The sequence below is a fragment of the Bufo bufo genome, chromosome 6 (genome assembly GCF_905171765.1).
Source record: "Bufo bufo chromosome 6, aBufBuf1.1, whole genome shotgun sequence".
NCBI classification, from domain to species: Eukaryota; Metazoa; Chordata; class Amphibia; order Anura; family Bufonidae; genus Bufo; species Bufo bufo.
In genome coordinates this window covers 371,454,071-371,476,781 of record NC_053394.1, presented here as the reverse complement: position 1 = coordinate 371,476,781, position 22,711 = coordinate 371,454,071, and the positions used below count along the sequence as shown (strand labels likewise).

At 47.0% G+C, this 22,711-nt stretch overlaps 1 protein-coding gene across 1 annotated transcript; it reads right to left on the bottom strand.

Annotated features, from left to right (window-relative positions):
- Positions 1-1,553: 1,553 nt before the first annotated feature.
- PYCR1 (pyrroline-5-carboxylate reductase 1) lies at positions 1,554-21,380 on the bottom strand. The gene is made up of 8 exons (XM_040434901.1): positions 21,223-21,380; positions 16,852-16,976; positions 14,789-14,859; positions 10,489-10,668; positions 10,174-10,395; positions 4,923-5,015; positions 4,683-4,846; positions 1,554-2,229 (listed from the first exon to the last, which is right to left on the bottom strand). The coding sequence occupies exons 2-8, from the start codon at positions 16,916-16,918 to the stop codon at positions 2,067-2,069; spliced, it is 960 nt and encodes a 319-aa protein (XP_040290835.1). The 5' UTR covers positions 16,919-16,976; positions 21,223-21,380; the 3' UTR covers positions 1,554-2,066.
- Between the last annotated feature and the right edge of the window lie 1,331 nt (positions 21,381-22,711).

The window sequence follows — 22,711 nt, the reverse complement described above, 5'->3', positions numbered from 1 at the left end:
TCTTACATATACTACATATTGGTGAGTTTTCCTATCAGGCTGCTCAGCCATGATGGCATATCACAGCAGGCGGGATCGCATCATTACCATCTATTGTAGAGCATTGTAGTGAGACCACGTCCCCTCACCCCCATAAACCAGTGGCAACCAGTCCTCCTCACATTATAGTACTGGTTGCTGGCGATCATTTGAAATCATTCCCAGAGGACCCCTTTAATAGCGCTTGTAAATGGTCTTCTGCCATGTTGTTGCTGTAGAGTCTGTGCAATCATCCTCTGCTCTACCCCCCCCCTCTTCTCACAGTACAGCACAGTTAGGCCTCATTCACATTTCCGTTTTTCACTGACGTGTGCTGTCTGCATTTTCTGTGGACAGCACGCGTACCCGTTGATTTTATTGCGTCTGTTCACATTTCAGTATTTTCTTACTGACTGTGGGTCAGTAAAAAAAATTATGGGGACATGCAGTACTTTGATCCGTGATGCGGACCAAGCAAGCCCATTGAGGTCTATGGGTCAGTGAAAATCGCTGACACACATCCGTGTTGTGTCCGTTTTTCACTGAAGACTGAAAGGAGATTCTTCGGAAATTAATTTTCAGCTGAGCAACGTCAGAGAATCACGGATGGTAAAAACGCACCAACCATAGATCCTTCACGGACATCTTAACGGATGAAACGAGTTTGCTTTTTTTTCCACGGATGTGTCACTGACACGGAAATGTGGACGAGGCCTAACCCCGGGTTCACACCTGAGCGTTCTGAAAGGAGCGCTCTGTATGCGCGATTGTAGGGGCGTTTACAATCGCGCATACAGAGACAAGCGAACACACATTGTCGCGCGTTCCCAAAAGTCTATGTACGGGAACGTGCGACAAACGCCCAAAAAAACGCTCAAGTACTTGTTTGAGCGTCGGGCGTTTTACAGCGCGATCGCACGCGCTGTAAAATCCCCAGGTGAGAACCATTCCCATAGGGAAGCATTGGTTTCTCCTTGTTGTGAGTTTTACAGCGCGTAGGAATGCGCTGTAAAACGCTCAGGTGTGAACTTAGGGTTAGAGAAACCATCAGGGAGTGGGAGGAGAGCTTGAAATAGGTAATCACACACTCCTTACCATCCTTGTCTGGAGGTACAAGGAAGAAGACATCCCTGAAGAGCTGTAGAAGGGAGGAAGCTGTGCTGATACATGAGCTAGTGAAGGCAGCAGCATCCTAGACACACACATCTCACACGTCCACGGGAGAAAAGTTTGAAACTGGTAGTAAACTGAGTATCGGGTCAAAAATGAATGACTGCAGGCTGAAATTTCATTCAACTTTTTGTAAAAAAATAATGTGTCCCTGTTAGGTTGACACCAGAACACACATGGTGTTCACATGGATACTTACTGATGGTTTCCAGATCACTACACCAGAGGCAGAAACCTGAAGCTCCACTCCGGGAATACTGCTCTGGAGCTCTGTAACGCAGCTTCCTACAGTGACATCTCTGCATACATCATACTGACCGCTCATCTCATGGGTGTCATGGACCCTGAATGAATGCCTTTTTCTCTTACACCGGAGGATGAAAGTGCTTTATTGTCTTGACAAACCGTTTGATGGGAGATGTAGTTGTTAGTGTGCCGTAAACCAAGGTAAATATACAAAAATTACAAAAACAAAATGGCGCGGTTAAGCATTTACATCTCGGTTTCTTCTTTGCCTGTATTGAAGGTGGTGCAGAACAAGAGATCTGGTTATGAATGAGTTAATGCAATGAAGAGCTAATGGGAAATGATATGGAAAGGGCGCTTATTGCGTAGCACGCTCTATGAAATGCATACAGAGCGGTAAGATGGGTGCGCGTGGCAGCAACACATCACCTGGCGGCACAGTCTTAGCAGAATTTTTGGGAACATTAGGATAAAATTAGCTAAAATGTTTTACAGTCAATTTTCTTGAACTTGATTTAAAAAAAAACAACCAAATATTAGGCTGTAGCGGGAAGGAGCAGGATGCCCCCCCCCCCCAGACGGCGCCTTCCAGCTCGTCAGTGGATTTGTTTGATGAGGGTTCCTGGAATCTCTCAGAACTTCTTAAATCCTGACATCTTGTTGTTGAAGAGACTCACTTTAGCTCCTGAGGAGGCAGTGGAAACCGATGGCGATTCTTGCTGCACTTTGTTTAGGGTTGTCTTTTTGATGGCAGCGGCAGGGATTTTTTCCTGGTCAGCGCATTGCTGGAGCTCCCTGTGATGGTGGAGAGACACACAAGGTTGGGCAGGATTATAAAAATGGTCTGCTTTCTTTTTCTTCCCCAGAAACAGCGCCACTTCTGTCCATAGGCTGTGTCTGGAATTGCAGTTTATCCCCATTCAAGTGAATAACAATAAGACAAGCCATGGATGAATGCGGTGCTGGTTCGTGAAAAAAAAAAAAAAAAAGGAGAAACTTTTTCTAATTCTAGACAACCCTTTTTAGGAGATGGGATTTAACATCCCAACAGTCACATCAAAATTGGAAAAGCTCTCCTAAAAATGTAGCTTTTTTATTGTAGATTCTGATTGATGGGTGAAGGGGGATTGATAACATGCACTTAAGTCCATGCTACCCCCCCCCCCCCCTCTCCCCTATTGGGGTAATGTGCAGGTAAAACAGGGAGATAGAAACTGTTTTTTCTCTCTTCCTGAAGCCTGTCAGCTCCCCCACTGCCTTTCCTCCTCCAGTCTGGCAGAGATGTCAGCCAGCGGACGGGTGGGGGGACTATTTTAAGATCACAGGGCTAGATTATGTACATGAAGAGATACAGCTATTAGTATTTGGGTCAGGAATGAAAGCTGCAGGTATATACTGCTTTCAATTGGACTCATTTCTAAGGGCTGTAACTTGCATCTGTCAGGGCCTGTGCAATGATCGTGGTCTTGTTTAAAAGACTAGATTCTCAGCTTTAATACAAGATCAACAATGAGGCTGTCGGCCAATGACAGCATAAGAAGTCGCCCCGAGAAGTGCACTCCTCTTCTGCGGACACAAAACCCCTGAACAGTGTTTGTTCAAAACAGTTCAGGACGATCAGTGGGAGGGTTAAAGGGATATTCCCACTTTAGAAATTTAAAGTGAATCCCCAGGATATGCCAATGTCTGGTAGAAGTCCCCAGACCTCTGGTGACTAAACTGACAGCCAGTGAATGAGGGGCTCAGGGAACCCACTTTTCCCAAAAGTTGGCCGCTTATGACCATGCTTTTCTGATAGGAATGTCCCTTTAACAGAATAGCAACTCAAGTAGAAGAATAAGGCTACATGCACACGACCGTTGTGTAGTTTGCGGATCCGCAAAACACGGATGGCGTCCGTTCCTCAATTTGCGGAATGGCGCGGATAGCCATTAATATAACTGCCTATTCTTGTCCGCAAAACGGACAAGAATAGGACAGGTTATATATTTTTTGCGGACCACGCAACGGATGCGGACAGCACACGGAGTGCTGTCCGCATCTTTTGCGTCCCCATTGAAGTGAATGGGTCCGCATCCAAATCGCAAAACTCTCGTGTGCATGAGGCCCGACAATGAGATGCAAAATGTGTTGTCACTTCCATCAATTCACCCAGTTCTACCATTGACAGATGGTTTGACATTATATTTCCATTCATGAACTGACTTCAGTGGCAAGAAGATAAATCGGAGGGGGGGCAATAATGGATATGAATGGGGAATAGTTACTGCACCCCCTACTGGAGGATGAAGCCTTCACATTCTTACCTGGTATACTCCTCTTAGGGGTGGGGTCTGGGTGCTGAGACCCCTCCCTTCGAATGACAGTGTGAACAGTTGGTAACTTTGAAAATACACTAAAGTGGTTGTCCGAGTGTTTCGCAATGGGGGTCCGACACTCAGTATCCCTGCCGATCAGCTGTCTGAAGAGGCTTTGGCACTCTGGGGTGCAGGGAGTTGAACCTCCACCAATCACATAATGGTGGCCTGCCCTGAGGATATTAAAGGGGTATTCCCATCACAGACAATGGGGGCTTATCACTAGGGTATGCCCCATTGTCTGATAGATGCAGGTCCACCTCTGGGACCTGCACCTACGCCGAGAACAGAGCGGGGAGAGCGGACGCTAGAGGACCCCGGATTTCCTGGGGTCCGGTCACCACTAAGCGCACTCCTCATACAAGTGAATGGGAGCACACCGCGCTTGCGCGGCCACCGCTCCTATTTATTTCTATGGGGCCGCCAGACATAGCCAAGCCAGCGCTCTGCAATTTTCGGCGGCCCCATAGAAATTAATGTAGGGCGGCTGCGCAGTGCGCCCTCCGTTACCTTCCCCGCTCTGTTCTCGGTGTAAGACAATGGTGGCAGATCCTAACGATATACGCCGCCATTGTCTGTGATGGGAATTCTCCTTTAATATCCTCGGAAAACCCCTTTTAATTTCTACAGTAGGTGAAGAAGCATCTCCTGTATTTTCAGCTGTGCAACACTGCCACCTAGTGGCTCTGGGACCAGGTAAATCTCATGCAGACAGCCTCTGTCTTCAAGGCTTCTCATATCCTTTCATAGCATAGGACAAACAACATGCATCAGCTATCCACAAGATGTACGATTCCTGTGTGTCTGACCACTGGGACCCCCACCGATCTACAGAACAGTGGTCCCCGAGCCAAGACAGAAACATTTTCATACTGGTGGCTGAACGCTGACCTGGTTCTGATGCAAGATGCCTCCACAGCATTAATGAGAAGGGAACGGAATCCTCCACTCTCCAAAAAGTGCAAAGCATGAATGGTGGCGCCCCCTGGTGAGCACACATTGTCCTTCAGCTGTCCTGGATGCTGCTCCGATTCCAAAAGCATCTTTGCTGCTCCCTAATCAAAGATCAGACAGTTAATAAAGCCGTCTTCAGGAGAAAAGAAGCTGAAGCAGAGAACTAATGTTACTGACCAGCATGGCCTGAGCGCCTAGACGAACAGCAAGCCGCCGGGGCAGGCCCATCTTTACCCCGCCATCGGCAAGTGCATCCAGAGCGGTGAAGGCCTGAAAAGAAAAGCCGAGTCAAATCTCACACGCAATCCCTATGACAACTACAATGGTGACCATGAGAGTTGTCAGACAACTCTTAACCCAGAAAGTAAAGAAGACTGCACAATGGTATTGCTTGCCAAGTGCCTGGCTGTGGAGCGGTGCGGGCGCAACTATAGTCTTAAGTTCAAGATGGCTGCCGCACCCTCCCCCATTCTTATTTTCAGTCTTTTTAGTACATGTGTCTTTTGAAAGCCGTAACATTTTTGTTTTGTTCTTGACATAAATCAATTTAGCACCTTTTTTCGGTGAGCTTTATTTTTTATTGTTTTTATATCTGAAAATGTAAAAAAAAAAAAAAAGTTAAGTATTTTTTACATTTTCTTTTTCATATTAAGTCCCCTTTCTTTAACGCGTATTTTTGTAAAGGGGGATATATCGTTTTTAGTCACCGTGGGTAGGACTAAGAAGCTGAAATATGGCTTTTTTGGTCTTTATTTTTAATTTTACTTTGTGCCCCACTTTCCAAGACCATACGTGACCTTTGGTGGTCATTATAGCGATATATATATAATTTTCTTTTTGCTAAATTATGGACATGGGGAAGTATTAGCCCCATATATAGGAGGAATATACTCCCAGGAGGCGTTCAGCCTTGTTGCGGAGCTGATCTAGGTCTGCTAAGACCCGGCAGCTTGTGCAGTTACCTGATCCTCAGAGATCACGTGATCATTAGGACTGGAGCAAGAAGCAGCATGGCCGCTCCTGATCTATGTACACAGTGATCAATAATGGAGAAGGCAGAGATGGTGAAAAGTGGTCTCCCTGGGGGGGGTCTACCCAGCCCTGCAAACATTTCTTAGAAGATGGTATTAAAGGGAACCTGTCATCACCTTTATGCTGCCCATACTAACGGCAGTATAAAGTAGAGGCAGGTGAGTTGATTTCAGCCGTCTGTCATTTATAAGTTAAAAGTAAGTGGTTGCCGAGAACCAACATCACAATCATTGCAGACTGGGCCTGGAAAAGAGTCCCGGCCACCTGAGAAGAGTCCTGGTTATTCATGACTTCCTGCCCACCTGCTGACGACTGACAGTCTTCTACCTAGTTTTCTCCCTTTCTCTCTAGGAGACAACTGCCAATCATCAGCAGATGGGTGAGAGTGCAGGAGATTATGGATAACCAGGACTCTTCCCACTAATGTGTGCTGCCCTCAGTGAGGTCAGCATAAAAGTTGATGACCGGTTCCCTTTAAAAGCTGGATCTGCCTTCAAATATCTAATGTTATTTAACAACTTGCCGTCACGGTAACGCCGATAGGCGTCCGGGCGGCAGCGCTCTCAGGTCTCAGTGATGCCTATTGGCGTCATCTCGTGAGACCTGAGATTTCCTGTGAACGCGCGCTCACAGGATTGCGCAGTATTCAAGTTTAACTACAGCCTGCCAGCGCTGATCATCGGTTCTTTTAAAAATCTACAGCCTGCCAGCCAATCAAATAGGTATATCAGACGCTGTTTTGATAACAGCTTCTAATATACCTGCTACCTGCTCCTCTGGTGGTCCCTTTTGCTTGGATCGACCACCAGAGGACACAGGCAGCTCTGTAAGTAGCACCAAGCAGCACACACACATTACACCCCCCCCCCAATCACTTATTAACCCCTGATCAACCCATATAGACTCCCTGATCACTCCCCTGTCATTGATCACCCCCCTGTAAGGGTCCCTTATCACCACCAGTTAGTTAGCCACTTGTTAGGTAGTTAGCGCCCACCGCACCGCAGTTCCTGATTAGCACCATCGCTGTCGCTAATCAGCACTAGTACTTTATAGTATCTGCAAGTGATCAATACTGATCGCATTCAGATCTATATCAGTACATTAGGGTCACCTTAGGCTCTACAAAAATACACAGTGTTCGCCCGATCAGGCCTGATCTTGTGCCCACACTTGTGTTCAGTCCGCCCCACCGCAGTGACAGAATTATTTTTTCTGATCACTGCAAAAACACCGTAAAATCGCTGCGGCGCTATAAAGATCACTTTTGAGTTTTTTGGATCTTTATTAGCGATCGCAGCTTTACTTGGCAAGCATTCCTTTTTACTAGGCAGGTTTGCTCTTTTACCATATGTGACACTTTTTTGCAGCCTAGGTGCGCAAAGGGGCCCAAATTCCAATGAGTACCTTTAGGATTTCACAGGGCATTTTTTACGTTTTTGGATTCCAAACTACTTCTCACGCTTTAGGGCCCCTAAAATGCCAGGGCAGTATAAATACCCCACAAGTGACCCCATTTTGGAAAGCAGACACCCCAAGGTATTCCGTGATGGGCATGGTGAGTTAATAGAAGATTTTTTTTTTTGGCACAAGTTAGCGGAAAATTATTATTATTATTATTTTTTTCTTACAAAGTCTCATATTCCACTAACTTGTGACAAAAAACAAAATTTTACATGAACTCGCCATGCCCCTCACCGTATACCTTGGGGTGTCTTCTTTCCAAAATGGGGTCACTCGTGGGGTATTTATACTGCCCTGGCATTTTAGGGGCCCTAAAGCGTGAGAAGTAGTTTGGAATCCAAATGCGTAAAAAATGACCTCCTAAAAGGAATTTGGGCCCCTTTGTGCACCTAGGCTGCAAAAAAGTGTCAAACACATGTGGTATCGCCGTACTCAGAAGAAGTAGGGCAATGTGTTTTGGGGTGTATTTTTACATATACCCATACTGTGTGTGAGAAATATCTCTGTAAATTGACAACTTTGTATAAAAAAATTGAAAAAGTTGTCATTTACAGAGATATTTCTCACACACAGTATGGCTATATGTAAAAATACACCCCAAAACACATTGCCCTACTTCTTCCGAGTACGGCGATACCACATGTGTGACACTTTTTTGCAGCCTAGGTGCACAAAGGGGCCCAAATTCCAATGAGTACCTTTAGGATTTCACAGGGCAATTTTACGCATTTGGATTCCAAACTACTTCTCACGCTTTAGGGCCCCTAAAATGCCAGGGCAGTATAAATACCCCACAAGTGACCCCATTTTGGAAAGAAGACACCCCAAGGTATTCCGTGAGAGGCATGGCGAGTTCATAAAAGATATTTTTTTTTTGGCACAAGTTAGCGGAAATTGATTTTTTATTTTTTTCCTTACAAAGTCTCATATTCCACTCATTTGTGACAAAAAATTATATTTTACATGAACTCACCATACCCCTCACGGAATACCTTGGGGTGTCTTCTTTCCAAAATGGGGTCACTTGTGGGGTATTTTTACTGCCCTGGCATTTATGGGGCCCTAAAGCGCGAGAAGTAGTTTGGATTCCAAATGCGTAAAAATGCCCTGTGAAATCCTAAAGGTACTCATTGGAATTTGGGCCCCTTTGTGCACCTAGGCTGCAAAAAAGTGTCACACATGTGGTATCGCCGTACTCAGAAGAAGTAGGGCAATGTGTTTTGGGGTGTATTTTTACATATAGCCATACTGTGTGTGAGAAATATCTCTGTAAATGACAACTTTTTAATTTTTTTAATACAAAGTTGTCAATTTACAGAGATATTTCTCACCCAGCATGGGTATTTGTAAAAATACACCCCAAAACACATTGCCCTACTTCTGAGTACGGCGATACCACATGTGTGACACTTTTTTGCAGCCTAGGTGCGTAAAGGGGCCGAAAGTCCAATGAGTACCTTTAGGCTTTACAGGGTTGCTCACAATTTAGCCTTGCCCAAAATGCCAGAACAGTAAACACACCCCACAAATGACCCCATTTTGGAAAGAAGACACCCCAAGGTATTCCGTGAGGGGCATGGCGAGTTCAAAGAAGATTTTTTTCTTTGGCACAAGTTAGCGGAAATTGATTTTTTATTTTTTTTCTTACAAAGTCTCATATTCCCCACAAATGACCCCATTTGGGAAAGTAGAGACACCCCAAGGTATTCACTGAGGGGCATAGTGAGTCCATAGGAGATTTTTTTTTTTCTTGCCAGAAGTTAGCAGAAATGGAAACTTTATTATACAGTATATATTTTTTTTCCTCAAAGTGTCATTTTCCGCTAACTTGTGAAAAAATATTAAATCATACATGAACTCACTATGCCCCTCCGCGAATACTTTAGGGTGTCTTCTTTCTAAAATGGGGTCATTTGGGGGGTATTTATACTATCCTGGCATTCTAGCACCTCAAGAAACATGACAGGAGCTGCTTCAAAATGCGGAAATACACATTTTTGTACCATAGTTTGTAAACGCTATAACTTTTGCGCAAACCAATAAATATACACTTATTGGATTTTTTTTTATCAAAGACATGTAGCACAATAAATTCTGACACAAACTTGTATAGAAATGTAATTATATTTGAACAATTTTACCAGAAAAAGTTAAAAATACACTTTTTTTGAGAAAATTGCGGTCTATTTTGATTAATATCAGAAAAACGAAAAATGTCAGCAGCAATCAGATACCACCAAAAGAAAGCTCTATTTGTGAGAAGAAAAGGAGGTAAAATTCATTTGGGTGCCAAGTTGCATGACCGAGCAATAAACCGTTAAAGTTGTGAAGTGCCGATTTGTAAAAAAGGGCCTGGTCACTAGGGGGGTATAAACCTGTGGTCCTTAAAGAGGACCTTTCACCGATTCTTACCCTATGAACTAAGTATACAGCCATGTAGAGCGGCGCCCGGGGATCTCACTGCACTTACTATTATCCCCGGGCGCCGCTCCGTTCTCCTGCTATGTCCTCCGGTATCTCCGTTTCCTAAGTTATGGTAGGCGGAGTCTGCCCTAGCGCTGGCCAATCGCATTGCAGAGCTCACAGCCTGGGAGAAAATAACCTCCCAGGCTGTGAGCTCTGCGCTGCGATTGGCCAGCACTAGGGCAGACTCCGCCTACCATAACTTAGGGACTGGTATCTCCGCCTACTATAACTTAGTGAGCGGAGATACCGGAGGGCATAACGGCAAAACGGAGCGGCGCCCGGGGATAATAGTAAGTGCAGAGAGATCCACGGGCGCCGCTCTCCATGTCTGTATAGTTAGTTCATAGGGTAAAAAATCGGTGAAAGGTCCTCTTTAAGTGGTTAAAAGCAGCCGCCTAAACAGAATTAGTGGACATCTCAGATCTAGGAAGGACTAAGACATCTTGACCCTTCTGTCTGCACTTACGTAAGCAGGTCCACTTCCACTGAGTCCAGTGACGGCATCAATCAAGTCCTCCTCCACCTCGGTGCAGAAGCCCACACTCTGCATCAGCTGCTCCAGCAGATGCCCGTCCTCCACCTCGGCGTGGGTCCCTGTGGCGTACACGGTGGCCCCCTCTCTGACAATCACAGGAGTATTGGTCATGCAGCGGATGACTTTGGGCGCTGGGTGGAAGCAGGACAGTTTCTGTAGGGTTGCAGGAGAATTAACGGGTTGAGAGCGAGAACGTCTGCTACACGCAATGGGAATACATATAGTGGGTGGTCAGAATGACATTACCTTCTCGATGGTGCTGATGGTGACACCGGCGGCACAGGACACAACCATGTGACGATCCTCAATGTCAGTGCCAATCTCATCCAGCACAAAGGGAATAATGGGAGGCTTCACGGCCAGGAAGAGGACATCGCTGTTCTTCACCGTCTCCTTGTTACTGGTGGTGAAATTTATACCCAATTTCTGACGATAAAAAAAAAAAGGAGTAAAATGAGTATAAACTGGAACTTTATCCAATGTCCTAATCTTACCCAGCATGTAATGTCATATTGGTTTTGATCCAACAGGAAGCACATGCCTTAAACCCGTTATTCAATTTTCTATTCCTGAAGGGATTTCAAGAAAGCTGCGTAAAACCAAGAAATTACAGTAGTGGCCAAAAGTTTTAAATCGGACACAAATATTTGTTTTTCACAAAGTTTGCCATTTTAGTGTTTTTAGATCTTTTTGTCAGATGTTCTTATGGTATACTGAAAAAAAGTGCAAATAGCCCTCATTCCAAAAGGAAAAGAAAGTTCTGCCTCTTCTGCCACTAGATGTAAATAATCATCGTATAAGTCAATGCTTGACAATTTAAACAGGCCTTGAAGCATAACATAAATAAAATAGCTAAGCCAGCACCTCATCAGTGCAGAGCATAGAGAACTGGCTTAACTGCGTGAGAGGCCTTGGTCAGGATCCGGGGTGTGTACTATTTCTTTTTATGGAGACCTTATGTAGAGCTTCTGGGGGGGAAAGAAAATGCAAATTAGCCTTCCTTCCAAAAGGAAAAGAAAGCTATGCCTCTGATGCCACCAATTGTGAGCTTGCTAACCTATAAGTCAATGAAGTACATTAGGTATACTGAGGTACTATTATAAGCATTTTGTAAGATTTTTAACTTTTGTTAATAAATCCATCAAGTTTATGCAAAGACTCAATATTTCCAGTGTTGACCCTTCAAGACTTTTGCAGTTTGCCCTGGCATGATGGACATCAGTTTCTGGCCCATATCCTGACTGATGGTAACCCAGTGCTTGGAGTTTATCACAATTTTCATGTTTTTGTTTGTCCACCTGCTTTTGCGGACTGATCACAGGTTCTCAATGGGATTGGGGTCTAGGGAGTTTCCTGGTCGTGGACCAAAAATTCTATGTTTCGTTCAACGAGTCCACCATGCTCGAAAAAAACCTTGTTCATCACCACATTGCTCCTGGATGGTTGGGAGAAGTTGCTCTTAGAGGATGTTTTGATCTCATTCTTTATTCATGGCATTGTTCTTGGACAAAATTGTGAGTGAGCCCACTCCACTGGATGAGAAGCAACTCCACATGTAAACAGTCTAAGGATGCTTTACTGTTGGCATGACACGGGACTTATGGTGGCTCTCACCTCTTCTTCTCCTGACAATAATGTTTCCAGATGTCCCTCTGTACTTCCTTCAGAATATCCGTCTGTCCTAAATGTTTTTCTTGCATGGCTTCTTTGCTGCCCTTGACACCAGGCCATCCTCCAAAATCCTTCTCCTCACTGTGTGTACAGATGCACTCACACCTGCCTGCTGCCATTCTTGAGCAAGCTGTGCACTGGTAGTGACCCGATCCCGTAGCTAACTTACAGATGGTCCTTGCTGTACTTGTTTTTGGGTGTCCTGAAGCTTTCTTCACAGCAACTGAACCTCTTCTTAAAGTTCTTCATGGTCCAAAAAATGGTTGATTTAGGTGCAATCTGACAAGCGGCAGTGTCCTTGCATATGAATATGTTTCCTTGGAGGTAACCATGGTTAACAGAAGAAGACCATGATTTCAAGCCCCACCTACCCTTTCAAAGCAACCAATCTGCTCTTCTAATTCAATAAGCATGACAGAGTGATCAACTGCCTTGTCCCCTTTCTCCTGAGCTAGCAAAAAGATAACATGATGTCAGTAGATCATTTTGTGGCAGTGGAAATGGGGTTTTTGTGAAGTTCATTTTCATGGTTTTTCATAAAAACTGAAGCAGCTGACTTCGTGAAAACAAACATTTGTGTCCATGACTGTATATAAAAGAAAAATGACTTGTTAAATCCAGTCATTCCTGCAGTGATGACCTTATGTACATCATTCTTGTAAAAGCTGCAGTCAATCACTGACCTACAAATAATTGGGATTGGCTGCAGCAGTCACATGATTGATGTCGATGACATCATCGCTGCAGGACCAGCAAGGCAAGTAATGAATCATTTTTACTTTTTGCTTTTGGGCAAGTTTCTTAAAATCTCAGACAAGCCCTCTAAGTCTCCAGCCTAAAACTGAATGTTTGCCTGTCTCTCCACCATAAATGTCTTATTGTGAGTATTGGGGTTGGGGTGAAGGAGCTGGCCCACTTCCTAGGTTGAGTGCGGAAACCATCACTGCAGACCTGGATAATGTAAGGCTGTAGGACGCATGGTTAGTTCTGGTCGCAAACACAACACGTGTGAATTCACCCTAAGGATAACATAACTCTAAAAAGAAATATTCCGATTTACACCGGTTCTGTGATGCCCTCATAGCCTTCAAGTTAGGAAAAAACCCTGACCTATGAGCTGACGTGCCCATAGACTTAGACTAATAATGGCTGGGATCCTGCAGTCACAGAATACACTGTAGCCAACGACAGACATATGCAATCTCATAGCTGTACAACGGCACACGTCTGGGCATATGCGCTGCAGGGCGGTTAAGAATTTAGCCTGAGCTGTGACTGTGGAATTAGGTGCCTAGATCTAGAAAACATCATGGCCGCATGATTTTGAAGGTAGAACCACAGTTTCGCCCAATTGTCCACCATGCGGCATCTGGACGGTCAGGACTGTATTCTCCGTCCGCATTCAGATGTCCGTCGCAAAAAAAGAAATAAAAAAATAGAACATGTCCTATTCGTGTTTTGCATACAAGAATAGGCATTTGTGACATAGCGTGGGACACGCAGAAGGAGAAAACGTGGGATTCCCATGGTCGGTATCCTTATTTTGTGGATCTGCAATTCGTGGACTGCAAAATGGATACTGTTGCATGAATTGAACCTAAGGGTCCATTCACACGTCCGTGTGTGTTTCGCGGATCCACGGATCCGTAAAACACGGACATCGGCGATGTGCGTTCCGCATTTTGCGGATCGCACATCACCGGCATTCTCATAGAAAATGCCTTTTCTTGTCCGCAATTGTGGACAAGAATAGGACATGTTCTATTTTTTTCGGGATCGGAATTGCGGACCCGGAAATGCGGATCCGCAATTCCGGATCCGGGCAGCACATCGTGTGCCCCATAGAAATGAATGGGTCCGCAATTCCGTTCCGCATTTTGCGGAACGAAATTGGGTACGTGTGAATGGACCCTTAAGTGCATGTTCACATCTGCATTGGAGGCTCTGTTTGGGGCATCGACCACAGATTCCAACAAAAAGAGCGTCCAAAAAAGTCCTGCATGCAGGACTTCTCCCCTCCCCCCAATAAAGAGGACTCCTGAACAGACCCCATTATGGTCAATGAGGTCTGCTTGGCTCCATTGGTTCCAGTTATCTGCCAGATCCTCTAATGGAGCTCAAAAAGTAAATAACTAGCGGTGGGGCGAACGTGGGCTTGTTGGATGTGGGGGTAACCGGGGACAAAACAATAATGTGACCAATTCTAGATTTTGGTGGTGGTGGGTGTCAGTACTAGCCTAGTCTGGAACTGATAATGTGAGGAGAGATAGGAAGCTTTATGGATCCTTGACCCGAGCTGACTTACCTTCTGCCTCATTTACTGCACCAATAAATACAGATTAACCTGGAGATCACCCTGTCTGGAGCTTATCGCTTACCAGTGAAAGGCGACTAAACACCAGGTTAAAGGGTTTTGCCCGAATGATAAAAAATGCCCTCCTAATTGAGGGTTGTAGTGGCCACATATGTGCATGCCTGCTCAGCCAACTCCCATAGAAGTCAATAGCTAGCCATATGCACATGCGTGCCCACCTCTCTGTTCACCGTCTGCCTGCCATAAATGTCTGAGATGTGAATACCCCTTTAAGAATGGCTTACATATAGCATATGCCAACCTGCCCCTCTATATTCATGGCCGTGACGTGCGGTGCTGACCTGACGTTCTCGATGCCAGTCCGTTATCAATACTCACACTAATAGAGGAAATTTCCAACCCTCCCAATCAACCACTGACCAGATAGGGTCCTGCTGCCCCTACACGAGCATACCACCTCTCCTCATCCTGTGCCCATCTCCTCTGGGTGCCAGGGGAAGGAGGGCAGAGCATGGTTCTCCATCAGACCAGAATAATCTATAATCCAACTCTTTCTCTCACCCTCAGTCCGGCCACCGTGGGCAGATCGGTATCCGGGGAGCTTGCAGTGATCTTGTGTGCCGCCAATACCCCTGTAACAAAAGACAGGACAGCGCTATGACCCAGAAGAGGGCATATGTATGAAGGAGGAGCGTGTCCAGGATGGGTAAAACGTGGCTGCTTTATTGCAAAAATTGCACCACACCTGTCCACAGGTTGTATATGGTTTGCAGCTCATTCCTTACCTTAAAAGGAGTTGGACTGCATTACAACACACGCCCTGTGGACAGGTATGGCGCTATTTTTTAAGAAAGCCGCCATGTTTTACTAATGCCGGACAACCCAACTGCTGCCGTTTATGCAAAGTGACAATGATGAGAGCTGCCTATGGTCTGTGTCCAGGCAGAGAGAATAGCCTACGGCAGTGGGGCCCCCTAGCTGTGGAGCAGCTGCAGAGGCAGTTTTTTGTAATTTCTCCTGCTAATACAGCATATTCTCCAGCTGAAGCAATCACTGATGGAGGTCGTTCTGCTTTGTGAAAAGGAAGCTACAGGACACAAGTCATCTGGAGCAACGTCAGGCAGTGGAAGCTGTTGGACCGTGCAACAGCAGTGGTGGCAATGCCGGACCGTGCAACAGCAGTGGTGGCAATGCCGGACCGTGCAACAGCAGTGGTGGCAATGCCGGACCGTGCAACAGCAGTGGTGGCAATGCCGGACCGTGAAACAGCAGTGGTGGCAATGCCGGACCGTGAAACAGCAGTGGTGGCAATGCCGGACCGTGCAACAGCAGTGGTGGCAATGCCGGACCGTGCAACAGCAGTGGTGGCAATGCCGGACCGTGCAACAGCAGTGGTGGCAATGCCGGACCGTGCAACAGCAGTGGTGGCAATGCCGGACCGTGCAACAGCAGTGGTGGCAATGCCGGACCGTGCAACAGCAGTGGTGGCAATGCCGGACCGTGCAACAGCAGTGGTGGCAATGCCGGACCGTGCAACAGCAGTGGTGGCAATGCCGGACCGTGCAACAGCAGTGGTGGCAATGCCGGAACGTGCAACAGCAGTGGTGGCAATGCCGGAACGTGCAACAGCAGTGGTGGCAATGCCGGAACGTGCAACAGCAGTGGTGGCAATGCCGGAACGTGCAACAGCAGTAGTGGCAATGCCGGAACGTGCAACAGCAGCAATGCTGGAACGTGCAACAGCAGCAATGCTGAACCGTGAAACTGCAGTAATGCTAAACCGTGAAACTGCAGTGGTAGCAATGCCGGACCATGCAAGAGCAGTGGTAACAATGCCGGACCGTGCAAGAGCAGTGGTAACAATGCTGGACCGTGCAAGAGCAGTGGTAACAATGCTGGACCGTGCAAGAGCAGTGGTAACAATGCTGGACCGTGCAAGAGCAGTGGTAACAATGCTGGACCGTGCAAGAGCAGTGGTAACAATGCTGGACCGTGCAAGAGCAGTGGTAACAATGCTGGACCGTGCAAGAGCAGTGGTAACAATGCTGGACCGTGCAAGAGCAGTGGTAACAATGCTGGACCGTGCAAGAGCAGTGGTAACAATGCTGGACCGTGCAAGAGCAGTGGTAACAATGCTGGACCGTGCAAGAGCAGTGGTAACAATGCTGGACCGTGCAAGAGCAGTGGTAACAATGCTGGACCGTGCAAGAGCAGTGGTAACAATGCTGGACCGTGCAAGAGCAGTGGTAACAATGCTGGACCGTGCAAGAGCAGTGGTAACAATGCTGGACCGTGCAAGAGCAGTGGTAACAATGCTGGACCGTGCAAGAGCAGTGGTAACAATGCTGGACCGTGCAAGAGCAGTGGTAACAATGCTGGACCGTGCAAGAGCAGTGGTAACAATGCTGGACCGTGCAAGAGCAGTGGTAACAATGCTGGACCGTGCAAGAGCAGTGGTAACAATGGTGGACTGTGAAACTGCAGTGGTAACAACAGCGGACGGAGCAACAGCAGCAACGCCAGACTGTGCAAGAGCAGCAATGCCCGGCTGTGCAAGAGCAGTGGTAGCAACGCTGGACCGTGCAACAACAGAGCAGAAAATGAAAGAAATGAATGCACCATACCTGCAGCGGTGAAGCCCCGGACTAGGGCATAGGTCAGCTGTCCAGCGCCAATGAACCCCACACTCATGATGATTCCTGGTCCGATCGATACAGAGGTCACAAAGCCGGCGAGCAGCAATCAAACCCTGGAAAGTGGATAAGTGATAAGTGCTTGGTTGACAGTCAGGCAGCAGACATTGAAAGTACCTAGGTATGAAGACTGTGCCCACGGCTTATCTAGCACCAGGCACACCGGACTCTGGTCCTGCCGCATGACACGCAGACAAGCCAGGCGCTGTGCATGCATCTCTGGTGGAAACTGCAGACACAGCGATTTACTGGCGAGTGCAACCGAGGTCAATGGTCCCAATGAGGGGGAGCGATGCTATTTGGCAGCAGCAGAGAGGAAAGCTGTGACGCTTCCTCTCACTGGGCGCACCATGGCAGAAACGCACTGTACAGGGCATGCAACAGGCACACCACCAAGTGCCAAAGCAAAGACTGGCGGCAGGGCACAGGGGTCCTGAGGTACATGACCTCCAGGGGATGCTTTACAGTTCAATGTTCTCTTATTAAAGGGGTTCCAGTGACACCGATCCAGCGAGGACATACCAGACTACTCCATATGACCACTGCAGCCTATCACTGGCCTCAGTGGTGACGTGGAGTAGCCAGCAGGTCACAGTTTAACTGCTCTTACTGTAGAGAACCCTTTCTATCCGGTCTCTTATTTGTCCCCCTTCAGATATTGGGGCGACATACCAACTCACTAAAAGTTGACCAACCTACCCGACCTCGGCAGGACCGTCTGATCTGTACAGAGGTCCGGCTGACATTCATTTGTCGGATGCTGAGGAGACAAAGGTTCAGGCATCTTGGATAGAAACATAGAATGTGTCGTCAGATAAGAACCATTTGGCCCAATATACTGAATACTATGGATAGCCCCTGGCCCTATCTTATATGAAGGATAGCCTTATGCCTATCCCATGCATGCTTAACCTCCTTCACTGTATTTGCAGCTACCACTTCTGCAGGAAGGCTATTCCATGCATCCACTACTCTCTCAGTAAAGTAATACTTCCTGATATTACTCTTAAACCTTTGCCCCTCTAATTTAAAACTATGTCCTCTTGTAGCAGTTTTTCTTCCTTTAAATATTCTCTCCTCTTTTAGCGTACGTTCACACTTGCGGCAGGACGGATCCAACAGGCTGTTCACCCTGTCGGATCCGTCCTTCCGCTATGCCGCCGCTCCGTTCCCATTGACTATAATGGGGGCGGAGCTCCGGCGCAGTACGGCAGTTCGCGGTGAGAGGCCGCCGGACTAAAAAGTCGGACATGCAGGACTTTTAGTCCGGCTGCCTTTAGCCGCGCACTACCGTACTGCGCCGGAGCTCCGCCCCAATTATAGTCAACGGGGACGGAGCGGCGGTCCGGCAAAATAGCGGATGGACGGATCCGACAGGGTGAACAGCCTGTCAAATCCGTCCTGCCGCAAGTGTGAAAGTACCCTTACCTTGTTGATTCCCTTTATGTATTTAGCAGTTTCTATCATATCCCCTCTGTCTCGTCTTTCTTCCAAGCTATACATGTTAAGGTCCTTTAATCTTTCCTGGATTATAAGACGTCCAATCCTTCGAGGTCTCCGTTGCAGACTGTCAAAAATGGTGGACAAACCAATGCAGCAAACAGCGCTACTTCATCAGGTAAAACGCCGGACACCATTATAGCCAGTGAAGTCTGTCGGGCGCCGCTGCCGTCAAGTGATGGTTCCGGCACGGCTGTCAGTGTCACTGTTTTCTCCTGTGATGTGAACAGCTACTGAGGGGGTCCGCTACTGGCAGTTCTCCTGGAGGCACCCAAACCAGCGACCTCCCGGGTTACTTATATTGTGTGACTCTCTGCACCATAGTGCCATGTGAGCGGCATAATGCCACGTGTTGCTGCATATACTGCAATAAGTGCAGAATACGTCATATGTGTGGTATAGTGCCACGTGTGGCACATAATGCTATACATGCAGCGTAGTGCCAACCATGTAGCATCCTGCTATAAGTGCAGTATAGTTATGCGTGTAGCATAATGCTATGTGTGCAGTATAGTGCCATTCATACTGCTATATGTTAAGCATATTGGAATGGTGGCATCCTGCTATACGTGTGGTATAGTGCCACATAATGCTATACGTGCAGCATAGTCCTCCTGCTATAAGTGCAGTACACTGTTAAATGTGTGGTATACTGCTATACATGTGGAGTATACTGCAATACATGTGGTATAGTGCCATGTGTCTGGTATACTGCTATACATGTGGAGTATACTGCAATACATGTGGTATAGTGCCATGTGTCTGGTATACTGATATACATGTGGAGTATACTGCAATACATGTGGTATAGTGCCATGTGTCTGGTATACTGCTATACATGTGGAGTATACTGCAATACATGTGGTATAGTGCCATGTGTCTGGTATACTGCTATAGATGTGGTATAGTGCCATGTATCTGGTATACTGCTATACATGTGCGGTATACTGCTATACATGTGGCATAGTGCCATGTATCTGGTATACTGTTATAAATATGCGGTATACTCCTAGATGTGTCTGGTATACTGCTAGATGTGTCTGGTATACTGCTAGATGTGTCTGGTATACTGCTAGACGTGTCTGGTATACTGCTAGATGTGTCTGGTATACTGCTAGATGTGTCTGGTATACTGCTAGATGTGTCTGGTATACTGCTAGATGTGTCTGGTATACTGCTAGATGTGTCTGGTATACTGCTAGATGCGTCTGGTATACTGTTAGATGTGTCTGGTATACTGCTAGATGCGTCTGGTATACTGCTAGATGCGTCTGGTATACTGCTAGATGCGTCTGGTATACTGCTAGATGCGTCTGGTATACTGCTAGATGCGTCTGGTATACTGCTAGATGCGTCTGGTATACTGCTAGATGCGTCTGGTATACTGCTAGATGCGTCTGGTATACTGCTAGATGTGTCTGGTATACTGTTAGATGTGTCTGGTATACTGTTAGATGTGTCTGGTATACTGCTAGATGCGTCTGGTATACTGCTAGATGCGTCTGGTATACTGCTAGATGTGTCTGGTATACTGCTAGATGTGTCTGGTATACTGCTAGAGGTGTCTGGTATACTGCTAGATGTGTCTGGTATACTGCTAGATGTGTCTGGTATACTGCTAGATGTGTGTGGTATACTGCTAGATGTGTGTGGTATACTGCTAGATGTGTCTGGTATACTGCTAGATGTGTCTGGTATACTGCTAGATGTGTGCGGTATACTGCTAGATGTGTGCGGTATACTGCTAGATGTGTGCGGTATACTGCTATATGTGTGCGGTATACTGCTAGATGTGTGCGGTATACTGCTAGATGTGTCTGGTATACTGCTAGATGTGTCTGGTATACTGCTAGATGTGTCTGGTATACTGCTAGACGTGTGTGGTATACTGCTAGATGTGTCTGGTATACTGCTAGATGTGTCTGGTATACTGTTAAATGTGCGGTATTCTGCTATACATGTGGTATAGTGCTATACGTGGGGTATATAGTTATACGTGTACGGTATACTGCCATGTGTCTGGTACACTGTTAGGGCTCTTTCACACGAGCGGATGCCGTGCGTGGAATCTGCTGCGTTAAAGAATGCCAAGCCCCGCTCCGGACAGCAGAGACACGGAGCAGTAACATGATTGATGATGCTCTTTGCTTCTCTGTGATCTTTTTATTACAAAATCACGGTGACAACATTATCTCACTGTGATTTTGTAGTAAAAAGATCACAGAGAGGCACGGAGCATCATCAATCATGTTACTGCTCTGTGTCTCTGCTGTCCGGAGCGGGGTTTGGCACTCTTTAGCGCAGCAGATTCCACGCACAGCATCCGCTCGTGTGAAAGAGCCCTTATACGCGCAGTATAGTGCTATACATGTGGTATACCGCTATACGTGGGGTCCAGCACCATGCATAGAGCTTGTTGGCGGCTACCAGGATGCTGGACTGAATGCGCCAACCCCACTTTTGTATGGATCGGCTATCATGTTACTTTTTGGCCAGCAATGGCTCTCATTTCGCACACTGTACAGAACTACAAGTCTCAGCCTCTCCTGAATACCTGCTGATACATCCCAGTGGTCTGCAACCCAATGCATGCTGGGAGTTGTAGTTCCCCGCAGCTGGGGAGCCGCAGGTTGCTTTGCGTTATACTATAAAGAGCTAAAACCTGACTTGGTGACTTCCCCTGGCTGCATGATGCAATGCTCTGACGTCACTAGAAATCCCTGTGCGCCTATGTGTGACACGTCTGATGTAACTCTGTGACACGTGTCGTCGTGCTCCCCCGTCCCTCTTCCTCCCCGTTACCTCCGCTCTATAATGCCCGATCCTGCTTTCACCGTCAGCCCCACGTCCTCCAGTCCGCTGCTTCCCACAGTCTGGGCGACACAATGCCGGTACCGAATTACCGGGTGCCAAACAAAAACCACGCCCTTGATTATTCAAACCACGCCCTCCTAGTGCTTCTGTCTAGGAAATCCTCCTGGACACGCCCATTGTTGCCCTCAGGCCGCATGGCTTGGACTAAGTGGCCCCGCCCCTTTTACAGGTTTTCCCCACCAACATCCGCTGACACAAGCCCCGCCTAGTCACGTGGTGTGCTGCTGCTGGCGGAGCTGCGTGGCAGAGCGGCAGAGCGGTTCTGTGACTGACCGCTGCACCAGCCGAACCCCCGACACTGCCTCCATTTTACTTTAGTGGAGCATATGCAGACCCGCCAAACTATGTGTGGTCCACGCACACCATGTTAAGACCGTGTTCAGACGGCTGGAATGATTTCTGGGCAGGGGCATCCGTCTTTTTTTCCCCGGAGTTGAGTGAATGAAACTCTTTTGCAAAATGGACAAAAACCGTGCGTTCTGCCTGTGGAATAAACGTGTGAATTGTAGCGTTTGGGGCTCATTCAGACAAGCGTATGGCCCGTGGTGCGTTGAAACACAAATGCTTCATGGATGTACCATGAACTGATGTGAAACGGACATAGGAATGTGAGCGAGGCCTTATTCACATGATGTCAGACCTAGTTCACACGTCAATCCATCAGTGATGGTGAGGCAAAACCAGGAGCCTCCACGGACATAAGAGATGAGGGAAAGGTCTGCGTCTGTTCTGTGTTCACAGCCGCGCCTGGTTTTGCCTCAAAATTACTGATAGAAATCACTGACCGAACACTGACATGTGAACTAGGCCTCAGTGTTTGGTCAGTGACTGCGAGCCAAAACCAGGAGTGGAGCCTCCACAGAGATAAGGTGTAAGGGCTCGAACGTGTGCGGCCTGTGCCCATGCAAATAGAAGTCCACATTGCACAGGCACCAGCCACGTGCCCGCAGTTTGTGGATGTGGACCCATTACCTTGAATGGGTCAACAATCCGCAGTAGACGGCCTGCATCGCAAAAAATAGGATGTTCTATTTTTTTGCGGTGCAGAGGGCCTCCATCGTGCTTTAGTGGGCTTCTGCTCCGCATCGCTCCATATTACACATGACCGTAGCAGGTCCGTGCCCGTATTGTGACCCACTTGAATGGGGGTCCATTGCTGATTGCATCTGCTCTGCAAGTTTTTTTTTCTGCAGAAGACTTTCTGTGCAGAAAACTTTTCTTCTTTAAATTTTATTTCTAATTTATTACAAGCCCCTTCACGTGTAAGAAACACTACATACACACCCCTGACACTAAATAAAGGTTTACAGAGAGAAGAGGATGCCACTTTCCTCTACCCCCTCATCATCCGCTGATGAGGGACCCGAAGGTGCCCCAGGGTAGCAGCGGAGGCAGCCCACATGGACCCCACCCCCTG

Coding starts and splice junctions, on each gene's coding strand:
- PYCR1 (XM_040434901.1), bottom strand. CDS start 16,918: ATGAGTGTGGGGTTCATTGGCGCTGGACAGCTGACCTATGCCCTAGTC. Junction 10,669..14,788: donor CCACGGTGGCCGGACTGAGG/GTGAGAGAAAGA, acceptor TTTTATCGTCAG/AAATTGGGTATAAATTTCAC. Junction 4,847..4,922: donor TAGGCGCTCAGGCCATGCTG/GTCAGTAACATT, acceptor ATCTTTGATTAG/GGAGCAGCAAAGATGCTTTT.